Here is a 20,729-nt window from a genome sequence, read left to right as displayed (position 1 = left end):
GTTCCTCTTGCAAAAGCAGTGTCTTTTTACAAAAGTGGCCTCTTCCTCCTTCCTCCCACTCCCAGTCCCCTCCACCCTCCACCCCTCACCCCCCCCAGGGGGGGCAGCTAACCTGGAGACTCCTCAGCCCCCCGCCGGGACCCCAACCACCTCGGACCTGACCCTGTCGCTTTGAGTTGCTTAGGCTGACCAGTTCCCCTCCCGGGGCAGGAGGAAGCCGTAGGTCATGGGCCCATGGAAACAGCGCCCCCGCCCCAATGTAAATGGACAGTGCGGTGACACTGGGCCAGCTGACATGGACGGGCGACAGCTGGGAGAGAAGGTGCAAGGCCAAAATAAAATGTATGAGGGATCTTCAGAAAAAGTTAGAATGCAATGGAAATGGAAGCCAGGGACCCTCCTCCCCCCGCCCCCCGCCTGCCAGGGCTGGAGAAGGGACGCCAGGTGCACCTCTCTCCTGCCCTGCTGCACCTGTCCATCTGCACCGTCTTCCGCCATCCCACGGGCCCTAGGTGCATTGTTGCCTCTTTACTCCTGGCCCCAGTACAACACAGCCTCGCCCACGAGGTGCGCCTGGATCTCCAGGGGCTGTCACGGGAGCTTCAGCTGCTCCCCCAGTTGCCCAGTTTTTCTGCTCTTGCCTAGAAGGCCTGCTGAGCAAGGCAGGGACCTGCTGTTCTGTTCACTGCTGTAGCCTGAACTCTGTCCTGTGACTCAGGGATGCAGCGGTGAGCACCAGGGGCTCCCAGTCCGGGGGTGAGGGGCAGACAGGTGCAGGCAGTGACGGAATGAACGGAGGGTGCCATGGGTCCTGTGCCCAACCCAGGCAGGCCTCCTGGAGGAAGTGATGTCTTTGCGCAATCTTGAAAGATGAGCGTAAGTTACCCAACAAGACCTATGAGGGGACTTCCAAAAGTTCATGGCAAGTGCAATTGAAAAATACACATTTTTCAGTGCTTACGTAGGGTCTCCAGAAGGTTTACAGACAATCATATTATGGAAAAACTATGCACGGATCTCAAAATTTTGTAGCAAAGCAAACATCTTTTAAATCACATCTTGAAGCTGTCTTGGGAGGACGTTGCAGGCTGAAGGTTCTGGATACGCCCCTCCCGCCCACACCCCATGATCTGTGCGCTGGTCCTCCTGGAGCCTGGGGTGGCATCTGCGCCCCCAGCCTCTGCGTCCTGGCGGTGGGCTGGCCTCCAGCAGAGAGAGGTGGCTGTAGCTGGGAGAGATGGCTCCCAAGCTGGGTCAGTTGCTTGTGAGACATGATTTAGAGACAGGGCCCAGGCTGGGCATTCGCTGCAGGGGTTAGAATGCCCTTTGGGGTGCTTGCATCTCATATCCGGGTGCCCGGATTTGAGGGCTCCTGATTCCAGCTTCCTGCTGACGCACACCCTGGGTGGCAGCAGGGGATGGCTCAAGGACGTGGGTTGTTGCCACCCGCATGGGAGACCTGGACGGAGTTCTCCTGGCTTCGGCCTGGCCCAAGCCCCAGCTGGTGCAGGCATCTGTGGAGGGAGCCAGCAGATGAGTGATCTCAGTCCGGCTCTCAGCCTTCCAAATACATAAATAATAAATAAATAAATAGGTAAGTGAATGAATTTGAAGACAGGGCCCAAAGTTGGGGGTGTGTGTGTGTCATGCTGTTGGTACTTCCTGTCTGCACGGAGTGACGTCGCCCCTCCCTGTTCCCCAGCAGCCATTTCTTTCCTCCTGATACTCGCTGGGGCTGTCTCCAGCCCCCGTCCACTTGTGGACACTTCACCTCGGAGTTCCCCAGGGAAGGAGGAAGGGCGGGGGAGGGGCACGGGTCTGGTGGCCTTCCCTCGGGGGAGGAACACTGCTGTCCTGGTTGCTACCATGGGGAATGGAGAATGTGCTGTCCACCTTGGACTTGGAAGGGCAGCTAGGAAGAAAACCGATGCCCTGTTGTTGGGTGAGCCGAACACTGGCTCGTGGCTTCACGGGGTGCAGAGAGGTCTGACGTTGCTCAAGAATGGTTTGGATCTAAAGCAAAAGGGCTTTTTTCTCTGGCTGGTGCAGACGGAGACGGGTGGGGAGAGACTCTGGGCCAGGTTTCAGATGGACATGTGACATTGCTGCGTCACCCTGTTCCTTGTTTGAGCCACTAGGTGGCGCTATTGGCAGTTGACAGCTTGGTGGTTGTCCTGTTCCGTCGTTGTTGGCCTTCCTAGAGAAAAGAAGCTGCGAAGTTGATGCCTTTGCATCTAACTTCCTTAGGTTCCCTTTCTTCAGCGTGAAGTGTCCCTGCCCTGCCCCAACACAGACACACACACACACACACACACACACACGGATTCTTACCCTGCCTATCCCAACACTGTGCCTCTGAACTGTGCCCGCAACAATCCTTTGTCTCGGCTGGCCACCAAGTGGGACAGGCTCTCATAAGCTGGTTTATCCAGGGGTGTCGGTGAGGCTCAGCATGTTACCTCTCGGTTACTCTGTCTTAAAACTGCAGAACAGTGAAACAAAGCCGCCTAAGCTAAGAGGTGACTTGTTCAGAATGGAATCTCGGTGCTTGGGAATGTGGCGGGGAGGGGGCTGGGAGGGCGGTGTTAAGGGTGGTGCCCCTTCACCCATCACGCTGGTGCCCTCTGCGTGGGCCGCCTCAGCTGCTGCCCACCACCTGGCTGATGGGGTGCAGCGAGACTCTCGGAACGGCCATGCTCGGAGGTTGTGTGGGCTCTACCGAGCGCGTGCCTGCCCCCCCCGGCCACCGCTGGCCCGTCCAGCCTCTTCTACAGAACCGCACCAGGCAGGCGGGTCTTGTCGAGGGTCTCGGGGCCCGTGTGACTCGAGGCAGAGACTGACCCTTGCTGTCCTTGCCTTTGCCCAGACGTTCACGGCATGGTGCAACTCCCACCTCCGGAAGGCGGGCACGCAGATCGAGAACATCGAGGAGGACTTTCGGGACGGCCTGAAGCTCATGCTGCTGCTGGAGGTCATCTCAGGTGAGGCCCCCGTGCTGAGCCCCCGGCCCCCGTGCTGAGCCCTCGGCCCCGGGCCCCCGTCCTGAGCCCCCGGCCCCCGTGCTGAGCCCTCGGCCCCCGTGCTGAGCCCTCGGCCCCGGGCCCCCGTGCTGAGCCCTCGGCCCCCGTCCTGAGCCCTCGGCCCCTGTGCTGAGCCCCCGGCCCCCGTGCTGAGCCCTCGGCCCCGGGCCCCCGTCCTGAGCCCCCGGCCACCGTGCTGAGCCCTCGGCCCCCGTCCTGAGCCCTCGGCCCCGGGCCCCCGTCCTGAGCCCCCGGCCCCCGTGCTGAGCCCCCGGCCCCCGTGCTGAGCCCTCGGCCCCCGTCCTGAGCCCTCGGCCCCCATGCTGAGCCCTCGGCCCTGGCCCCCGTCCTGAGCCCCCGGCCCCCGTGCTGAGCCCTCGGCCCCCGTCCTGAGCCCCCGGCCCCCGTGCTGAGCCCTCGGCCCCGGGCTCCCGTCCTGAGCCCTTGGCTCCGGGCCCCTGCAGACACGCTGGGGATGATGTCCGTGAATTCCAGGAGAATGGGTCTTGCTTCTGGTTGGCTCTGCTACCGGCTCTCCACGTGGCTTGCATGAGTGCTTTGCCTTTCTTTCTCATAAAGAGATTTTCAAGCACGGCCTAGGAGGTCCTTTTTCCTCTAAAATGCCAGGATGTCACCGGGGGTGACCAGCTCCAAATCATGGCTCCATGCTGCCCAGCAGCCACTCCGCTTCCCCAGAGGTCTGCAGGACCGGCTCCAGCCTTCTGGTGGACACTTGCCTCTCCCGTCCCTCGAAGGCCGGTGGTCCCGGAGAGCCTGGCCTTGCTTTACCCACTGGGTAGTCTCGGCCACTGTCTTCCCTGAACCTCCCTCCTTGATGCTGGTGAGCCTGAGAACCAGTCTCAGCCTGGGCCTCTCCCTCTAGGTCCCCCCCCCCTTTTTTTTTTTTTGACAGGCAGAGTGGACAGTGAGAGAGACAGAGAGAGAAAGGTCTTCCTTCTGTTGGTTCACCCCCGAAATGGTTGCTATGGCTGGCGCGCTGCGCTGATCCGAAGCCAGGAGCCAGGTGCTTCTCCTGGTCTCCCATGGGGTGCAGGACCCAAGCACTTGGGCCATCCTCCACTGCACTCCCTGGCCATAGCAGAGAGCTGGACTTCGAGGCCCCTCCTAACCACCTCCCTGGGGGGCTCATCCACCCTGATGTCCCACACCAGGCCTGGCCCTCACCACCCTCTTGTCTCCTAACCCTAATCTGGGAACCGCCCACTGCCTTTCTTTGTTCCTCTTTCCAGCTGTCCCCATTCTGTCCTGTTCACAATCCTCCTTTGAACCCCTCTGCCTGGGTCAGCTCCTACCTGGATGACGCCAGCCAGGCCTCCAGTGCCCCCGCTGCTCCTCCCTGTGGCCCCTCCCCTGCCCGCGGCCAGAGGGATCCAGGGATCGCGTGGCAGCCCAAATATGGTCAGGCTGTTCCTCGCTCACAGTCCTTGCCGCCTCCCCAGGGCTTTGAGCCGGCCGGCTGCATTCCTTAGCAGCTTGCAGGATCCTGGGGGAGCTGGCACCTGCTTTGTTTTCCACTAACTCTTCCCAAAAAGGTATCGGAGCTCAGACCCTCTGCCACACTGGGAGACTTGTGGCTCTCCCCAGGTGCGCTTGCTCCCTGGTTCCCCGTGCCTCTGCGCAAGCGCTAACTGCCTTTTACTTTAAAATTCAGGTTGTGTGTGTGTGTGTGTGTGTGTGTGTGCGTTTTACCGTTTGGACCATTTGTGAGTGTGCGGTCCAGTGGCACTGAGCACAGTCACGCTGTCCTGTAACCGTCCAGCTCCAGGTCATTTTCCGCTTCCCAAAGTCAAGGTGTGTCCCCACGGGACACTGACTTCCCGTGCGCCCCGCTCCCCCGCCCCGGCACCCTCCATTCTACTTTCCACCCCCCGCCCACTGCAGGGGCCTCCACAGGTGAGCGCACAGGGCTCGTCCTTTGTGTCTGGCTCATTTCACTGAGTTGAGTGTCCTCCAGGTGCGGCTGTGTCGGAGCATGTGTCAGACTTTCCTCTCTGTTTAATGATGAGTGATGTTCCATTGTAGGCGTTACCACACTCTGTCCATGTATCTGCTGATGAACACTTGGCTTGTTCCCCCTGCCCTGGACCTGGGCGTACAGCTACATGATTTTGAGGCCCTGTGTTGAGTTTTTCGGGGCACGTACCCAGAGGTGCAGTTGTTGGGTCATGTGGGAATTTTGTGTGTCATTTTTTTGAGGCACTGCCACACTGTTTTCCTCTGACCGACCGCCTTTGAGAAAGTCCTTTCCTGTCTCTTCCTCCAAGAGTTCCCAAGTAGAAACCAACGAGCCAGCTGGGCGCTGCTCACTTTCATTCTGTAAAACTCGGCGTGCAGGGGGCCAGCGTTGTGGTGCAGTGGGTTAAGTCGTTGCTTGAGACGCCGGTTCGAGTCCCGGCTGCTGCACTTCTAATTCAGCTCCCTGCTAATGTACCTGGGAAAATAGGGAAGATGGCCCCAAGTGGTTGGGCCCCTTCCACCCACATGGGAGACCACGATGGAGTTCCTGGCTCCTGGCCATTTGGAAAGTGAACCAACAAATGGAAGATGTCTTTCTCTTTCTCTGTCTCTTCCTCTCTCCTGTCAGTCTGCCTTGCAAATGAATAAATCTTAAAACACAACAGCAGGGGCCAGCGCTGTGGCGCAGTGTGTTAAAGCCCTGGCCTGAAGCGCCAGCATCCCATATGGGCACCGGTTCCAGTCCCAGCTGCTCCTCTTCCAATCCAGTTCTCTGCTGTGGCCTGGGAAAGCAGTAGAGGATGGCCCAAGTCCTTGGGCCCCTGCACCCATGTGGGAGACCCAGAAGAAGCTCCTGGCTCCTGGCTTCAGATTAGCGCAGCTCCAGCTGTTGCGGCCATCTGGGGAGTGAACCAGCGGATGGAAGACCTCTCTCTCTGTCTCTACCTCTCTCTGTAACTTTCAAATAAATAAAATAAATAATTTTTAAAAATACACACAACAGCAATAACAAAGAATCAACCCAGAAACCCAGCTTGGGACTTCTTCCAGGAAGACCTCCCTCACCTTCCACTGCCCCGCCCCCCTGGCCTGTCTCTGCACCTGGTGGCCTTCTAGTGTGTCACTCACCATGTGGTCTCATCAGTTTTTAAAATCAACTAATGGGGGCCAGCGCTGTGGCCACGACCTGTAGTATATGGGGTGCTGGTTCCAGACCCGGATGCTCCACTTCTGATCCAGGTCTCTGCTATGGCCTGGGAAAGCAGTGGAGGATGGCCAAGTCCTTGGGCCCCTGCACCCACGTGGGAGACCCAGAGAAGCTCCAGGCTTCTGGCTTCGGATTGGCCCAGCAGCAGCCGTTGTGGCCATTGAACCAGTGGATAGAAGATCTCTCTCTCTCTCTCTTTCTCTTAGCCTCTGCCTTTCTGTAATTCTCTGCCTTTCAAATAAATAAATATTTAAAAATGAAATAAAAATCAACTAATGATCCAGAGAGAGGGAGACCTCCCACTTGCTGCTTCCCTCCCCAGACACCCACAGTGACCAGGGCTGGGCCAGGGAGCCAGAAGCTCAATACAGGCCTCCCGTGTGAATGGCAGGAACCCAATTACTTGAGCCATCGGCACTATCTCCAGGTTTGTGCATTGGTGGGGAGCTGGAGCCAGGCACTCTGATGTGGGATGCAGGTATCCTATCCGCTAGGCCACCCCAAGTGTATTTGCTCTGGGCACAGTTTGTTTTCTTCCCACTCCACACTGAGCCCCTTGGGGTAGGGCTTCGTCTCTGTGACTTGGGTGCTAAGAGCTGTATGTGGCAAGCGAGTGACACTCCAGAGACAGGAGAATGGCTGGCTGTCCAGAGCCCCAGCTGCATGACCCCCAGTGTGTGACCGACCAGGTGCAGCCTCAGCCGAGGGTCAGCCAGCCCTTGTGTGTGTGTCTTCCCGTGGCTGGGGGAGATCTGGCCAGCAAGACACTGCCTTCTGCTCCCAAGCGTCTTTGGAGGCGGGAAGGTGGCCAGGGACAAGGGGAAGGAAGAGGGATGCTACCCGCAGAGGTTCTCCAAGCCTGGCCCCTGGACCACCCACATCAGAATCAGCAGGTCTGCCGGTCAAAATGCAGATTCCTGGTGGTGGTGGTGGGGGCAGCAGTCCAGAGTTGAGCCAGTCCTCCAGGTGATTCTGTGCCCACTAAAGGTTGAGAACCGCTGACCCAGGCCTAGGAATGTTCTCCCTCCCTGTCCACTGTCCTCATGGTGGGGTCCCGCCCAGCCAGCACGCACAGCCAGCCGGCAAGTGCCCACAGAGCTCAGGTTTGGCAGCGCCCGGGGACAGGGGCCGCGGTGAGAGTAGCCTTCCAGTGAGGATCGTGCTTCTGCCCTGTCTCTGCCGCGGGTCTCGCCTGCCCTGGGTCTGGGGGGTGCTTTGCCGGGCAGTGGCCTCAGCTTTGGGAGAGCTCCAAGTGCAAAGTCTTGATTTAATAAAAAGGCAGCTGTGCTTCCCCGGGAGCTGACAGCCAGATCCTATCTGGGGCAGGAAGTCTGCCGGCTTCCAGAAGCTGGCTGGCCGCTGCTCCGACAGGGTGGGCCTGGCCCGGCCTCACAGCTGCTGGACCAACGCCATGCTGTGGGGGTGGCTGGGCCAGGCTGAGACTGGGCGGGCGCGGGGGTCCTGAGGGCCCGGCTCTCAGTGTTCTGGGGTCCTTGCACCCTTAGAGGCTCTGACAGCTCGGTGCACCCTTGCTGGGGTGCGGCCGTGCGAGCTGCATTTAGAGAGTTTTCAGTCCTTTCTAGAGGTCTCTGGTCGCGCTCTGCTGTGGCATAAGCGTGCTCTTCATGGGGACTTGCAGAGCCGCTCCCGCACCCGCCTGCCCACAGTTCCAGAAACTCCTTCGTGGAAGCTGGCGGTGGGGGCGGGGGGCGGTAAGGGCTACAGGAGGGCTGAGGGCTGGTGTTGAGCTGGGCTGTGGGTGCTCCTCGGGGCGGGGGGCAGTGTCCCAGGACAACAGCGCTGTCCTCAAATGAGGAGGGGGGACACTGTAGGCAACTCCATCTAAACCCAGGGAACTTTCCCAGAATGCTCCATGGTGACCTGCGCCCCCCCCCCCCCCAGGACAGAACAGGCTTTGCACATGCTGTTCCTTCTGTGATTCTGTTCCTTGTGGCGGCTGCCCGGCTGCAGAGACGCAGGCCCTTCCTGTTCCTCCTCGGTTCTTCCCTCCTCCTCCTTAGCCTCCTCCTCCTCCTCCTCCTCTTTGGAAGAGCATTGATCCTTCTTGGTGAATGTCACTGTATGTATGTATTTGTGTGTTTCTCTGTTTAAGGTCCTGTCTCTGCTCCTGGGCTATAATTACGTAAAGGCAAAAAGCCGTTGTTCAGCCCCCTCTTCCTAGTACCCAGCCAAATCCCTGGCGTGCGTGGGTTTGGGGGCCTGCTAACACATGAGGAGGGGATGCAGGTGGGTTTAGATCTGGACCCACCCTTGCGTTCCCACCAGGGTGGCTTTCTGCAGTGCCCGAGAGAGAGAGAGAGAGAGAGATGCATGCATGCACGCACCCCTGCACCTGCACCTGCCCAAGGTGTGCCCGGGAGGCAGGCCTGGCAGCAGTAGCCCTGGCTCCTGGGGGAGGGGCTCTCACCTCCCTTCTGCCTTCTCCGTCTACTCAGGCGAACGCTTGGCCAAGCCGGAGAGAGGCAAGATGAGGGTGCACAAGATCTCCAACGTCAACAAGGCCCTGGATTTCATAGCCAGCAAAGGCGTCAAGTTGGTGTCCATCGGCGCCGAAGGTGAGTGCGCGCCGCCCCCAGCCACCTCCGCTCCTGCTCCTTCTTGTTCCCCGGGCCTTTTCTCCACTGAATCCTGGGTCCCCTCATCGCTGGGGGCGTTTGGAAGCGGGTGCCCAGCACCTCCATCTGCTCAGCCTGTGCTTCCTTCACGCGGCCCTTCCAGCCTCCGCCCTGCCCCAGCCAAGGACTCTCGTCCCGCTTCCCACCCTCCACTTCCTCTGCCAACTGCTGGCGCCGTGGAACCCTGCAGGGGCAGAGGCCGCCTCTTGCACAGGCCTGGCTGAACTGTGCTGCCTGAAGCAGACAGCTCTGTGCCCGGGAGGGAGGGTGAGGGAGGGTGTGTGGTGTCATGGCCGGGGGGGGGCGGCTGCGGGGTGCCCGAGGCCCCGGGAGCCCCCGGGAGGCTGCTGGATGCGAGGCCTTAGGGACGTCCTGACATCCTCAGTAGCCTTTCCCTGCAATGCAGCTTCTCGAGGTATTTTTTTTTGGGGGGGGGGGGGGGGAGGTTGGTGGTTTTTTTTTTTTTTTTTGCTTTCACTTAGGAACACTTTTTCTAAAGCTGTTTAAACCATTACAAGAAGTCTTCAAAACATTCATGGAAATTGGATATTGTGAAAAAAAGTATGCTTGGATTTCAAAAAATGTTGTGCACCAAAATAAACATGTCTTTTAGTTCCATTATTCCTTACACTTTTTGAAGTCCCTTCATACTAGCTTTATGATTACAAGGAGGTAGAACAGTTGCCTTTTTTTCAACGGTTATTTATTTATTTGAAGGCAGACAGAAAACACAGAGGGCTCTCTCACCCTTTGGTTCACTCTGCACATGCCTGCAACAGCCCAGGAACACAATCCAGGTCTTTCGTGGGGGCAGTAGGAACCCTTGCACCTGCCGCCTTCCAGGGTGCGCGTTAGCAGGAAGCTGGAATCAGGAGCAGAGCCAGGACGCGGGCACAGGCACCCCAGTATGGGATGCAGGGGTCCCGTGCAGTGTCTTTTTTATTTTTTATAACATTCATTTATTTATCTGAGAAGTAGAGTTACAGAGAGATGGAGAGACAGAGAGAGAGGTCTTCTTCCATCTGTTGGTTCATTCCCCAAATGGCCACAGTGGCTGGAGCTGAGCCGATCTGAAGCCAGGAGCCAGGAGCTTCTTTCAGGTCTCCCATGTGGGTACAGGAGCTCAAAGACTTGGACCATCCTCCACTGCTTTCCCAGGCCAGAAGCAGAGAGCTGGATTGGAGGAGAAGCAGCCGGGACACGAACTGGTGCCCGGGTGGGATGCCGGCACCAAAGGCGGAGGCTCTGCCTACTACGTACACCACAACCCCGGCCTCCCCAAGCAGTGTCTTAACCCCTGCACCAAACACCTGCCCCAGCACAACTGGTTGAGTGCAGGTGTTGGGGGTGGGGGTGAGGGGTTTCAAATACTCCAACCCTTGAGAAACTTGGCTATGGATCCAGCAGACACCTGCTGGCACCTGCTGCGTGATGCCAGGTACCTGACACACAGCCTCACGCACGCATTCATTCAGGGTACAGCCGTGGCTGGGAGTTCTCAACACTCGGGCTGGCGGGTACTTGAACCTTGTCCACCAGCGTTGCCGCCCCTAGGAGGCGGCTCTACGTGTGGTCCTTGTTGGACAAAGAGGCAAACAGCTACTTGCAGACGTCGCGTTCCTTGCTCAGGGTCAGTCACTGGTCAAGCCCGAGCCGAAATGCAGGTGTGTGTGTGGCACCAGAGGAATGCACCAGGAAGTCCGTGGGAGCAGACCTCTCCTCTCCAGGCGATGGGAGTCCCTTTCTTGTAGAAATCGAGGTGCATCAGGTAAAGCCGCCTCCTGCGATGCCAGCATCCCTTATGTTACAGGCACGGGTTCAAATCCTGGCTACTGCACTTCCGATACAGCTCTCTGCCGTGGCCTGGGAAAGCAGCGGAAGATGGCTCGAGTCTTTGGGCCTGCATAGAAGGACACGTTCTGTCCAGTTTAACTCAGACTCAACCCATCCCTGTGGCTCTCCCAGGCCCATGTACCGTATTCACTCCTTCCCTGCCCCAGTGGGCATCTGGGCTGGCACCAGACCACCTGAATGGCGTTTTCTTTGGCTTCTGTGCCTGCTTAGTTACACATTTTTCTGCCAAGTGTTTATTCTTCCTTAATAGAACAAAACGTCCTTTCTTATTAAAAAGCAGAGAATTGCTTTCCAGGCACAAAGCAGAGCACCCCGCCACCTGCAACTCCTTTGAACACTTACTGGAACACCTGCGGTGGACCTCATGCTGTTAGGAACCATGGTGGGCCGCAGGGCGTAGAAGACATAATCTGTACTCTTGAGAGGCTCACGGCTGGGTGGGTGCAGGGACCCAGGCAGAGTTCCCTGTCAGGTGGGGCTCAGCCAACTTTTTTTTGCGTCTGATAGGAAATTTTTAAAAAATGATTTATTTATTAATTTGAAAGGCAAAGTTACAGAGAGAGACAGGAGAGAGCGAGAGAGAGGTCTTCCATTGGCTGGTTCACTCCCCAGATGACCTCAACAGCCAGCACTGGGCCAGGCCAAAGCCAGGAGCAAGGAGCTTCTTCCAGGTCTCCCACGTAGGTGCAGGGGCCCAAGCACTTGGGGTGTCCTCCTCTGCTTTTCCACATTAGCAGGGAGCTGGATGGAAAGTGGAACAGCCGGGACATGAACCAGAGCCCGTACGGGATGTCGGTGTTGCAGGTGGCGGTTTTACCTGCTACTCCACAATGTTGGCCCCCAGTGAAATTCTTTTTTTTTTTTTTTTTTTTTTGACAGGCAGAGTGGACAGTGAGAGAGACAGAGAGAAAGGTCTTCCTTTGCCGTTGGTTCACCCTCCAATGGCTGCCGCGGCCGGCGCGCTGCGGCTGGCACACCGCGCTGATCCGATGCCAGGAGCCAGGAGCCAGGAGCCAGGTGCTTTTCCTGGTCTCCCATGGGGTACAGGGCCCAAGCACCTGGGCCATCCTCCACTGCACTCCCAGGCCACAGCAGAGAGCTGGCCTGGAAGAGGGGCAACCGGGACAGAATCCGGCGCCCCAACCGGGACTAGAACCCGGTGTGCTGGCGCCACTAGGCAGAGGATTAGCCTAGTGAGCTGCGGCGCCGGCCACCCCCAGTGAAATTTTTAAAAAGCAGTTTATTTTTTTTTTTTTAAGATTCTACCAGGAGCAGGTGTTTAGCCTAGCGGTTAAGATGCCCACATCCTACCTTGGAACATCTGGGTTCAGTTCCCAGCTCAGGCCCCTGGCTCCAGCTTCCTGCCAGTGTAGACCCTGTAGACCCTGTAGTCCATGATGGCTCAAGTAGTTGAGTTCTTGCCACCCATGTAGGAGACCTGGTTTGAGTTCCAAGCTCCCGGCTTCGGTCCCAGCTAGTGCCGGCCATTGTAGGCATAGGAGACCTCTGTTTCTCTGTCTCTTCCCAGTTAGATTTTTTTAAAAGACTCTACCAGAGGGGAGGAGGGATGGAAAGAGAAGGTGGGTGGGAACAGCCCCACCTGGCCAGCCAGGAGACTTCACCCAGCTGTCCCCGACCCTCACAGCAGGCTTGTTAGGTGGGTGTGATCAGCCACACTCTACAGTTAAATGAACTGAGCAGTTGCCAGAATGGAGCCCAGGCTCAGCTGCCCCAGGGGCAGAGCCTGCACATCTGGGTTCCCTCCGCCGAGAGGTGGCAGATCTGCCGGGCCCCCCACCTCCACCCAGCCCCTGTAACACGAGCCTGGCTTCTCTGCAGATTTCCAAAGCGCTCCTATAAAAATGCGATTCTTTCCTTTCTCACCCCTGTGGGCAGTCAAGGTTTGTGGACGCTGCCTGCGTTGAATCAGTCTACCCCATTTCAAGCCCCAGCACATGCTTGTGCCCAGCTGAAAAGCCAGTGGAGCTACCAAATGGGTTTTGATTCTTAATGAAATGAAGTTTACTGCCGCAGATTAGAAAATGAACGGCAGCGGCGTGATCCCCAGCAACGAGCCGTCCTGGAAGTGGGGGTGGTTGTCCTGGTGTCAGAGCAGCCGGGCTGCGGAGGGCTGGCCCTGTGCAGGAACCGCGCTGCGGTCCTCCCGGAAGCACAGGTGCAGGCTGGGGAGGGAGACGCTCTAGGCAGCCGAGTTCCGGATGTAGAGCCTTAGGGAACCTGAAGTATCCACATGTCTGGGAGGAGTTCGACTAGAGCCCTACGGTTTCTCCAAATAGATTTGGTTCTAGAATGTTCTAGGCTTCTTGGAGTTGAAACTTGGCCTGGGTGAACGGTTGGGATTTTTCCCCCTCCTTTGGTAATGCAGAGACCCAGAGACACACAGACACAGAGAGATGTTCCATCTGCTAATTCATTCCCCGAATGCCTGCAGTAGCCAGTGTTGGGCTAAGCCAAAGCTGGGAGCCTGGAACTCAATTTGGGTCTCTCACTATTTGAGCTGTGCTGCCTCCTGGGGTGCGTGTTAGCAGGAAGCTGGAATTGGAAGTGGTGTCAGAATGTGAACCCAGGCGCTCTGATATGGGATGCGGGTGTCACAAGGGGGATCTTAACCACCACACCGAACGCACAGCTCAACGGTTGGGATTTAATCCCAGAGGGGACCTGAGAAAGATTTTCCATTTCATTTTGAAGTTTGATGGCTTAGGTGTCAAGGACCTGGGAGTGGTCCTGATGATGTAGTATCTCTCAGCACAGAGAGGGCAAGGGGTGCAGTATTCAAAGTGTTGGACTGGGAGGTGGCCCCTGGGATTCGAGTTTCTGTCACGTGGGACCTGTGCAGCATCGTTCATTCTGTCTGGATAATGGGCAGCTGACTGCCTCCCTGGAGTGGGGGGATGGGAGAAGCAGTAGAGTATTGTCCCAGCGAAAATAGGACACACGCAAAGCGCTTTTATTTTTATTTTTATTTTTTGACAGGCAGAGTGGACAGTGAGAGAGAGAGACAGAGAGAAAGGTCTTCCTTTGCCGTTGGTTCACCCCCCCCCAATGGCTGCTGTGGCCGGTGCGCTGTGGCTGGTGCACCACGCTGATCTGAAGGCAGGAGCCAGGTGCTTTTCCTGGTCTCCCATGGGGTGCAGGGCCCAAGCACTTGGGCCATCCTCCACTGCACTCCCTGGCCACAGCAGAGAGCTGGCCTGGAAGAGGGGCAACCGGGACAGAATCCGGCGCCCCGACTGGGACTAGAACCCAGTGTGCTGGCGCCGCAAGGCAGAGGATCAGCCTAGTGAGCCGCGGCGCCGGCCACGCAAAACGCTTTGCAGCGCCTTGCAGACCAGGAACAGGAAACAGGAGCCACCACTGCCTCCCACACCCAGGGCAGACATCAATAATCTATCATCACGGTTTCTCCCATGGAGCCCACTTGTGGCCTTGGAACCTCTGGGCGCAGCCTTCCCAGCAACCCCCTGCCATGAAGCTGCCTCTTAAGAATGGGGCAGCCCCGGTGCAATGCCTGGTGCAGTGGGGCTGCCTCCCTGGGGCCGGGGCTGTGCCCTAGATGGGGGGTGGAGTCGAGGTGCACAGCCGGTAACTCCCCTCTCCCTGCCAGTCCCTGGTGCCTGGTTTCTGGAATCAAACACTTTGTTTGGTGTGAGTGAGAACTCAGTAGCAAACTCCTTGGGTGAGATTTTGGGGTGTAGGAGGGAGAGGAGTAAGCACAGTAAGACCCCCAAAAGAAGCTGCCTGCTTCCTTTAGAGCTGGGAGCCGCTTCTCCTTATATTTGAAATGCTGCGCATAAACGTGCTTGTGAAGTTTTCCCAAGTCGTGGGAAACTCCCGCATGTCGCCTTTAGCTGCAGCTTTAACTGTCTATTGGTTGAGCATAGCTGCGCACCGTTCTGTACCCGGGCCCTGCCCCGGAACTGCCTGAGCACTGCTTTCCCAGGGAGCAAGGGGCTCTGCCTCCGTGGGCCGGTGTTGCCAGTGTGTATGCATTCATTCAGCCAGTGCACACGGAGGGCTTTCTCACGGGGCCCCGTCTGCCGCTGAGCAGTATAGAAACCGGAGAAGATTCTTGGCCTCGGTGGAGCTTATGTTCTGGAAGAGGGGGAGAAAAGAACCGTGCACAGTTTCTTTTTTCTTTCTTTTTTTTTTTAAGGATTTATTTATTTATTTGAAAGGCAGAGTTACAGAGGCAGGGAAAGAGAGAGAGAGGGAGGTCTTCCATCTGCTGGTTCACTCCCCAAATGGCTCCAACGGCTGGAGCTGAGCTGATCTGAAGCCAGGATCCAGGAGCTTCCTCTGGGTCTCCCATGTGGGTGCAGGGGCCCAAGGACTTGGGCCATCCTCTACTGCTGTCCCAGGCCATAGCAGAGAGCTGGATCAGAAATGGAGCATCCGGGACTAGAACCGGCGCCCATATGGGATGCTGGCACTGCAGGCAGTGGCTTTACCCACTGTGCCATAGCGCTGGCCCCTGAACATTCTTATAAGTTCATTACCTGTTGTGTTTTGGGACAGATCTATGCATGTCTTTTGCTTATGTATCTACTGATCAGTGTGGATATGCTCTTGAATTATTGCAGATGCGAAACTATTACAAGTTGCAAACGAATGTTGTTTTTTTTTTTTTTAAGATTTACTCATCTATTTGAAAGTCAGAGTCGCACAGAGAGAGGAAAGGCAGAGAGAGAGCGAAGGGTCTCCCATTCGATGGTTCACTCCCCAATTGGCCGCAATGGCCAGAACTGTGCTGATCCGAAGCCAGGAGCCAGGAGCTTCTTCCAGGTCTTCCATGCGGGTGCAGGGGCCCACAGACTTGGGCCATCTTCTACTGCTATCCCAGGCTGCAGCAGAGAGCTGGATCAGAAGTGGAGCAGCCGGGTCTCGAACCGGCACCCATAGGGGATGCTGGTGCTTCAGGCCAGGGTGTTTACCCGCTGCGCCACAGTGCCGGCCCCAAATGTGCATCTTCGAATGCCAAGCTTCACGAACTGACTCTGCCTGCCCACAGTGCACCCTGCTGAGTGCCAGCTGTGTCACTGAGCTGTCTGTTTCCACCCCAGACCCTTGGGTGGGGGCCGTGCCTGCCGGTGTCTGGGGCTGTTAGGAGGGAGAGTCGCTTCTTACCCTTTGTGCAGAGTGGATTCTGCTTGGCCTTCGCTCTGCACCCTAGGCAGGCCCAGCGCTGTCGCCTGCCCTCCCCCGGGGGTTTCTGCTCCCTGCTCGGCACTCACCTGGTCAGAGAGCAACAGGCCACTTTCTTCTAAACTGGTTTTTGAAAGTCAACGCCCTAGTTATTTATTTATTTATTTTTATTTATTTATTTGAAAGGCAAAGGAAAACGGGGAGTGAGGGCCAGCCACAGAGAGAGAGAGAGATTTTCTGTCCACTCACTCTCCATGTGTCTGCAGCAGCGGGAGCTGGGCCAGGCTGAAGCCAAGGGCCTGGAACTCAGCCTGGGTCTCATGTGGGTCACAGGGATACAACCACTTGGGCCATTACCTGCTGCCCCTCAGGGTCTACGCTGGCAGGAAGCTGGAGTCAAGCAGAACTGGCACTCAATCCTGGTCACCCCGGGGGGGGGGCAGGCATGACAAGCACTGTCTGCACGGCTGCACCGAAAGCCCATCCTACCACTGAATTTTTGAGCAAGGGGCTGGGGCCCTAGAGTATGCCTGCCTTAATGCAAATCCATTCTTGTCTATGGGGGGTGTGGACGCGAACTCTCATGGGCATGGGCCGAGGGGTCGGGATGCCCTGGAAATCGCCCCTTCCCATGCTTCCATTAGGAACTCCTCCCAAAGTAAGGCTGCAGGTGGAGAAAGATAAGATCACCCTTGGGCACCTTACTCTTTTTTTTTTTTTTTTCTGACAGGCAGAGTTAGACTGTGTGTGTATGTGTGTGTGTGTGTGTGAGAGAGAGAGAGAGAGAGAAAGGTCTTCCTTCCATTGGTTCACCCCCCAAATGGCTGCTATGGCCAGAGCTGCGCCGATCCGAAGGCAGGAGCCAGGTGCTTCCTCCTGGTCTCCCATGGGGTGCAGGGCCCAAGCACTTAGGCCATCCTCCACTGCATTCCCGGGCCACAGCAGAGAGCTGGCCTGGAAGGAGCAAGCCGGACAGAACCGACACCCCGACCGGGACTAGAACCTGGTGTGCCGGCGCCGCAGGCAGAGGATTAGCCTAGTGAGCCACAGTGCCGGCCTGGGCACCTTACTCTAACTTGAGCATACCCTACCCTGAGCCAGGTCACCATCTCCTGGTCTGAGAAGGAGGTGAGGGTGAGGAGTCTACATTTCAGTGTCAGCTGGTGCCTTAGAAAGGAGCTTTGTTCTGTTTGGATTCTCTGCCTTTGGCCGAGGCTTAGAAGAAAATGTACTAGAGTTTATAGCACTTAAAAGTCTAGCAAGTGGGGCCTGCGCTGTGGCGTAGCAGGTAAAGACGCCCCCTGCAGTGCCAGCATCCCATATGGGTGCCCATTTGGATCCCAGTTGCTCCACTTCCAATCCAGCTCCCTGCTAATGTGCCTGGGAAGGCAACAAAAGATGGCCCAAGTCCTTGGGCCCCTGCACCCATGGGGGAGACCCAGAAGAAGCTCCTGGCTCCTGGCTTTGGATAGACTCAGCTCCGGCCATTGTGGCCATCTGGGGAATGAACCAGTGGATGTAAGATCTCTCTCTCTGTCTCTCTCTCTCTCTCTCTCTCTCTCTCTCTGCCTCTGCCTCTCTGTAACTCTGCCTTTCAAATAAATAAATAAATCTTAAAAAAAAAAAAAAACTAGAAAGTGCTGCTTAGGTTAAATGTAACAGTCTCTCTCCACTCATGGACTTGTCTGTTGCTTGATATTTAAAGAAGAGAATCTATTTGAATCTGCAACTGGTAGTGTTACAAGGGTGACTTGGGAGTGGGTGGTTCCTTCACGGTGGCAGGTCACAGAACTGCTGAGTGGATGGCTTTCTGCCACTCGTGCTGGCTTTCCCTGTGTGGTGGCTGTTTGCCCAGAGACCCCCAGCTGCTAGAGTCGCCAGAACATCTGTGTGGCTTAGACAGCCTCCCCCTCTTCTCCGGCAGGCTGGGGAGCCCCGGTCAGGGTTCAAGACGCCCGCTTCTGGGGCCTTTCCCGAGGCTCCCACTGTCCCCACGTGGAATTGACTCCATTTCCTTGTAGAGGTCTCTCCTGGCACCTATCACGGGGTTTTGCACTTCTTCCTAACACCCCGCCTTGCCCCGGAAGCGGCACTCTGCTCTCTGCTTCCTAGCGCGGTGCGTGGCGGGACGGGGCGCCCGAGGTGTGGCCGCGTCCTGACGACCCGCTGCTGTGGCGTGACGGGGCACCCGAGGTGCGGCCGCGTCCTGACACACCCCGCCGCTGTCTCTGCGCGGTGCGTGGTGTTGGCCGCTGTCCATGCGCGGTGCGTGGCGTGTCGGAGCGCCCGAGGTGCGGCCACATCCTGACGCGCCCCGCCGCTGTCTCTGCAGAGATCGTGGACGGGAACGTGAAGATGACCCTGGGCATGATCTGGACCATCATCCTGCGCTTCGCCATCCAGGACATCTCGGTGGAAGGTGGGCTTCCTCCCCCCACCCCCACCCCCGGCCTCCAGCGGCTCATCTTCCTCGCCAGCCTCGGCTCGGTTAGCTCTTCGCCCTGGGCGATGGCCGCTGTGTCATGGGCCCATTTCAGGGCATCTGCCCTGCCTCCTGGTCTGTAAGGACTTTTCTGGGCTGCCAGTTCCCATAGGTGTGCAGGGAAGCCACTTTTGGCAAAGCCCAGAGGCTGTGGTGAGGGAGTGTCCTGTAAACCTGCCGTGGCTTCTGAGCGTGGGGCGGGAGCAGCCCCAGTTGGCGGGAGCTGACCCAGGTCCTCCACGTTGCTCGCATGGCTCCCTCTGGTGGCCTCCTCCCAGACCTGCAAGGGCTACTGTGACGGGGGTAATGACTGAGCGGGCTTTGGAGTCCACCTTGCCGCAGTTTTTGAGCTTATTTCTGATAGGCGTGCACTTATTTCATAACATTTGCACGTTGATATGCACATAGGCACACCCCCCCACACACAAATTTGCAATCCACGCAGTGAAAACAGAGGAGCCTTATTTTTTAGATGACAGTAAGATCCGGGTGGGAGTCCCCACGCTTTCTTCCCACTCAGCTGTGTGCACTCTGCAGGCTGCCGGAGGCCCTGTCTGGAGACTCCTGGCCTGCAGATTCCCTGGCCCCATCAGAGCTTCCTCCCCAGAGGGGCCGCCTGATGCGGTCGCCGACTTACTTCCTATCACTTCCATTTCTCCAAATCCAAAGGAGTAGGGAGAAATAATTCTGAAAACTAGAATCACTGTTAGGTCAGGATTTTAAAAAAACGTTTTATTTACTTATTTGAGAAGTGGAGAGAGAACCCGCATCTGCTAGTTCACTCCCCAAATGCCCAGGACAGTTGGGCCTGAGCCAAGGCCAAAGCCGGGAGCCGGGAACTCGATCCAAGTCTCCCACGTGAGTGGCAGGATCCCAGGTACTTGAGCCGTCACCGGCTGTCCCCATGGTGCGCACTGCTAAGAAGCTGGAGTCAGGAGGAGGGGCCGGGTGTGGAGTCCAGGTGCTTTGATTTGGAACCTTGGCATGTTAACTGGTGCTGCATCACTCGGACCGACGCCCGCCCCCTCTCAGAATTTAAATAAGCCACGCAGCCAGCTCTGAAATGCTTCCTAGGCTCTCGGATAACTTCTCAAACCCTGTCAAGCCGTGAACTTGCTGGCAGGGGCTCCCCCCCCCCCCCCCGGCAGCAGCAGGGCTGGAATCCGGGCTTCACGTGAGCCAGCACCCTCCACCCACGGGCTCGCCTGCTGACCTCTGCCGGTCCCCTTCCCACAGAGACATCAGCCAAGGAAGGGCTGCTCTTGTGGTGTCAGAGGAAGACGGCCCCTTACAAGAATGTCAACATCCAAAACTTCCATATAAGGTGAGTGGCCGGGGGCTGCCGGGCTGCCTCCCCGGGAACTCCTGGCCACCTTGGCGGGGTCAGTGTCGGCTCTGGAGCCGAGTTGGGGCCCCAGGGGAAGAGGCGCCTTGCCTTGAACGGGACGTATCGCTGTCTTGGACACAGCTGCTATGTCTGGGACACTTCGGTCTGTGTTCATACCACCAGGGAAGTCCCCCAGGGGAGCGTCCTGCACATCCCAGCCCGGGCTCCCGGGCAGCCGCAGCCCCCCACAGCGTCTGGGATTGTGGCAGGAAGAAATGTCCCTTTTCAACCTGCCTTCTCCTATCTCCATCTCCAAAAAGTTATAGCTGAGGGGACTTCCCAGAAGTTCATGGAAAAATGCATATTTCAAAAAAAAAAAATGGGCTTGCTTTTCAAAAAAATTTTGCATCAAAATAACTTGTTTTTGAAAAACAGAGTGAGCACGCACCTGCTGTTCACTCTCCAGATGCCCATGAGAGCCAGGACGGGGCTGGGCCGGTCTCTCATGTGGTGGCAGGAACCCAGTGACTTGACAGCACACCTGCTCTTCCCAGGGTCTGCGTTGTCAGGAGTCACAGCTGGGTACATGCTCTGATGCGGGATGCAGGCAGGCGTCCTAACCACCAGGCCAAATGCCTGTCCCTGAACTTTTCTTTTGATGCCAGCTTTCCACGAACTTTTTGAAATCCCCTCCTGTTTATCCCCAGCATAAAGGTGGCCCTCGCCTCCCAGCCCAGCTTTGGTTAGCGCCTGGCCGCCTGGCCGGTGGGCCGCCCTCACCAGCTCGCTCCACTTTCTCTCTCTCTGGGCAGCTGGAAGGACGGCCTCGGCTTCTGTGCCTTGATCCACCGACACCGGCCTGAGCTGATCGACTACGGCAAGCTGCGCAAGGTGCGTGCCCTCACCCGACCCCACCTGCTGGTCCCTGCTGGGTGGGTGGGCAGGGGGACAACGGGCCTGGCCCCCTGCTCCGAGAGGTGTCTGCCTCTTAGGCCGGCCAGGCCTTTGTAGAAGTGAGCAGGAAAACCCCTTGCAGGCTCCTTCATGCCCATGGGCACAC

The 20,729-nt window shown here is 57.4% G+C and overlaps 1 protein-coding gene across 3 annotated transcripts in view; it reads left to right on the top strand.

The window, feature by feature from the left end:
- The window catches only part of ACTN1 (actinin alpha 1), a 102,069-nt gene that overhangs the window by 51,084 nt on the left and 30,256 nt on the right, over nt 1-20,729 (top strand). For all 3 annotated transcript variants that reach the window (XM_017349365.4, XM_017349364.4, XM_002719521.6), the window contains exons 2-6: nt 2,867-2,981; nt 8,661-8,780; nt 18,193-18,279; nt 19,579-19,666; nt 20,482-20,560. In XM_017349365.4, coding sequence (XP_017204854.1) covers nt 2,867-2,981; nt 8,661-8,780; nt 18,193-18,279; nt 19,579-19,666; nt 20,482-20,560 — 489 coding nt within the window. The remainder of the gene's footprint in view (nt 1-2,866; nt 2,982-8,660; nt 8,781-18,192; nt 18,280-19,578; nt 19,667-20,481; nt 20,561-20,729) is intronic.

This window comes from Oryctolagus cuniculus, chromosome 20 (assembly GCF_051225735.1).
Source record: "Oryctolagus cuniculus isolate XC-2025 breed Fujian yellow rabbit chromosome 20, ASM5122573v1, whole genome shotgun sequence".
NCBI lineage: Eukaryota > Metazoa > Chordata > Mammalia > Lagomorpha > Leporidae > Oryctolagus > Oryctolagus cuniculus.
Note: the sequence above shows the minus strand (reverse complement) of the source record. Positions and strands in the feature narration are given on the sequence as shown.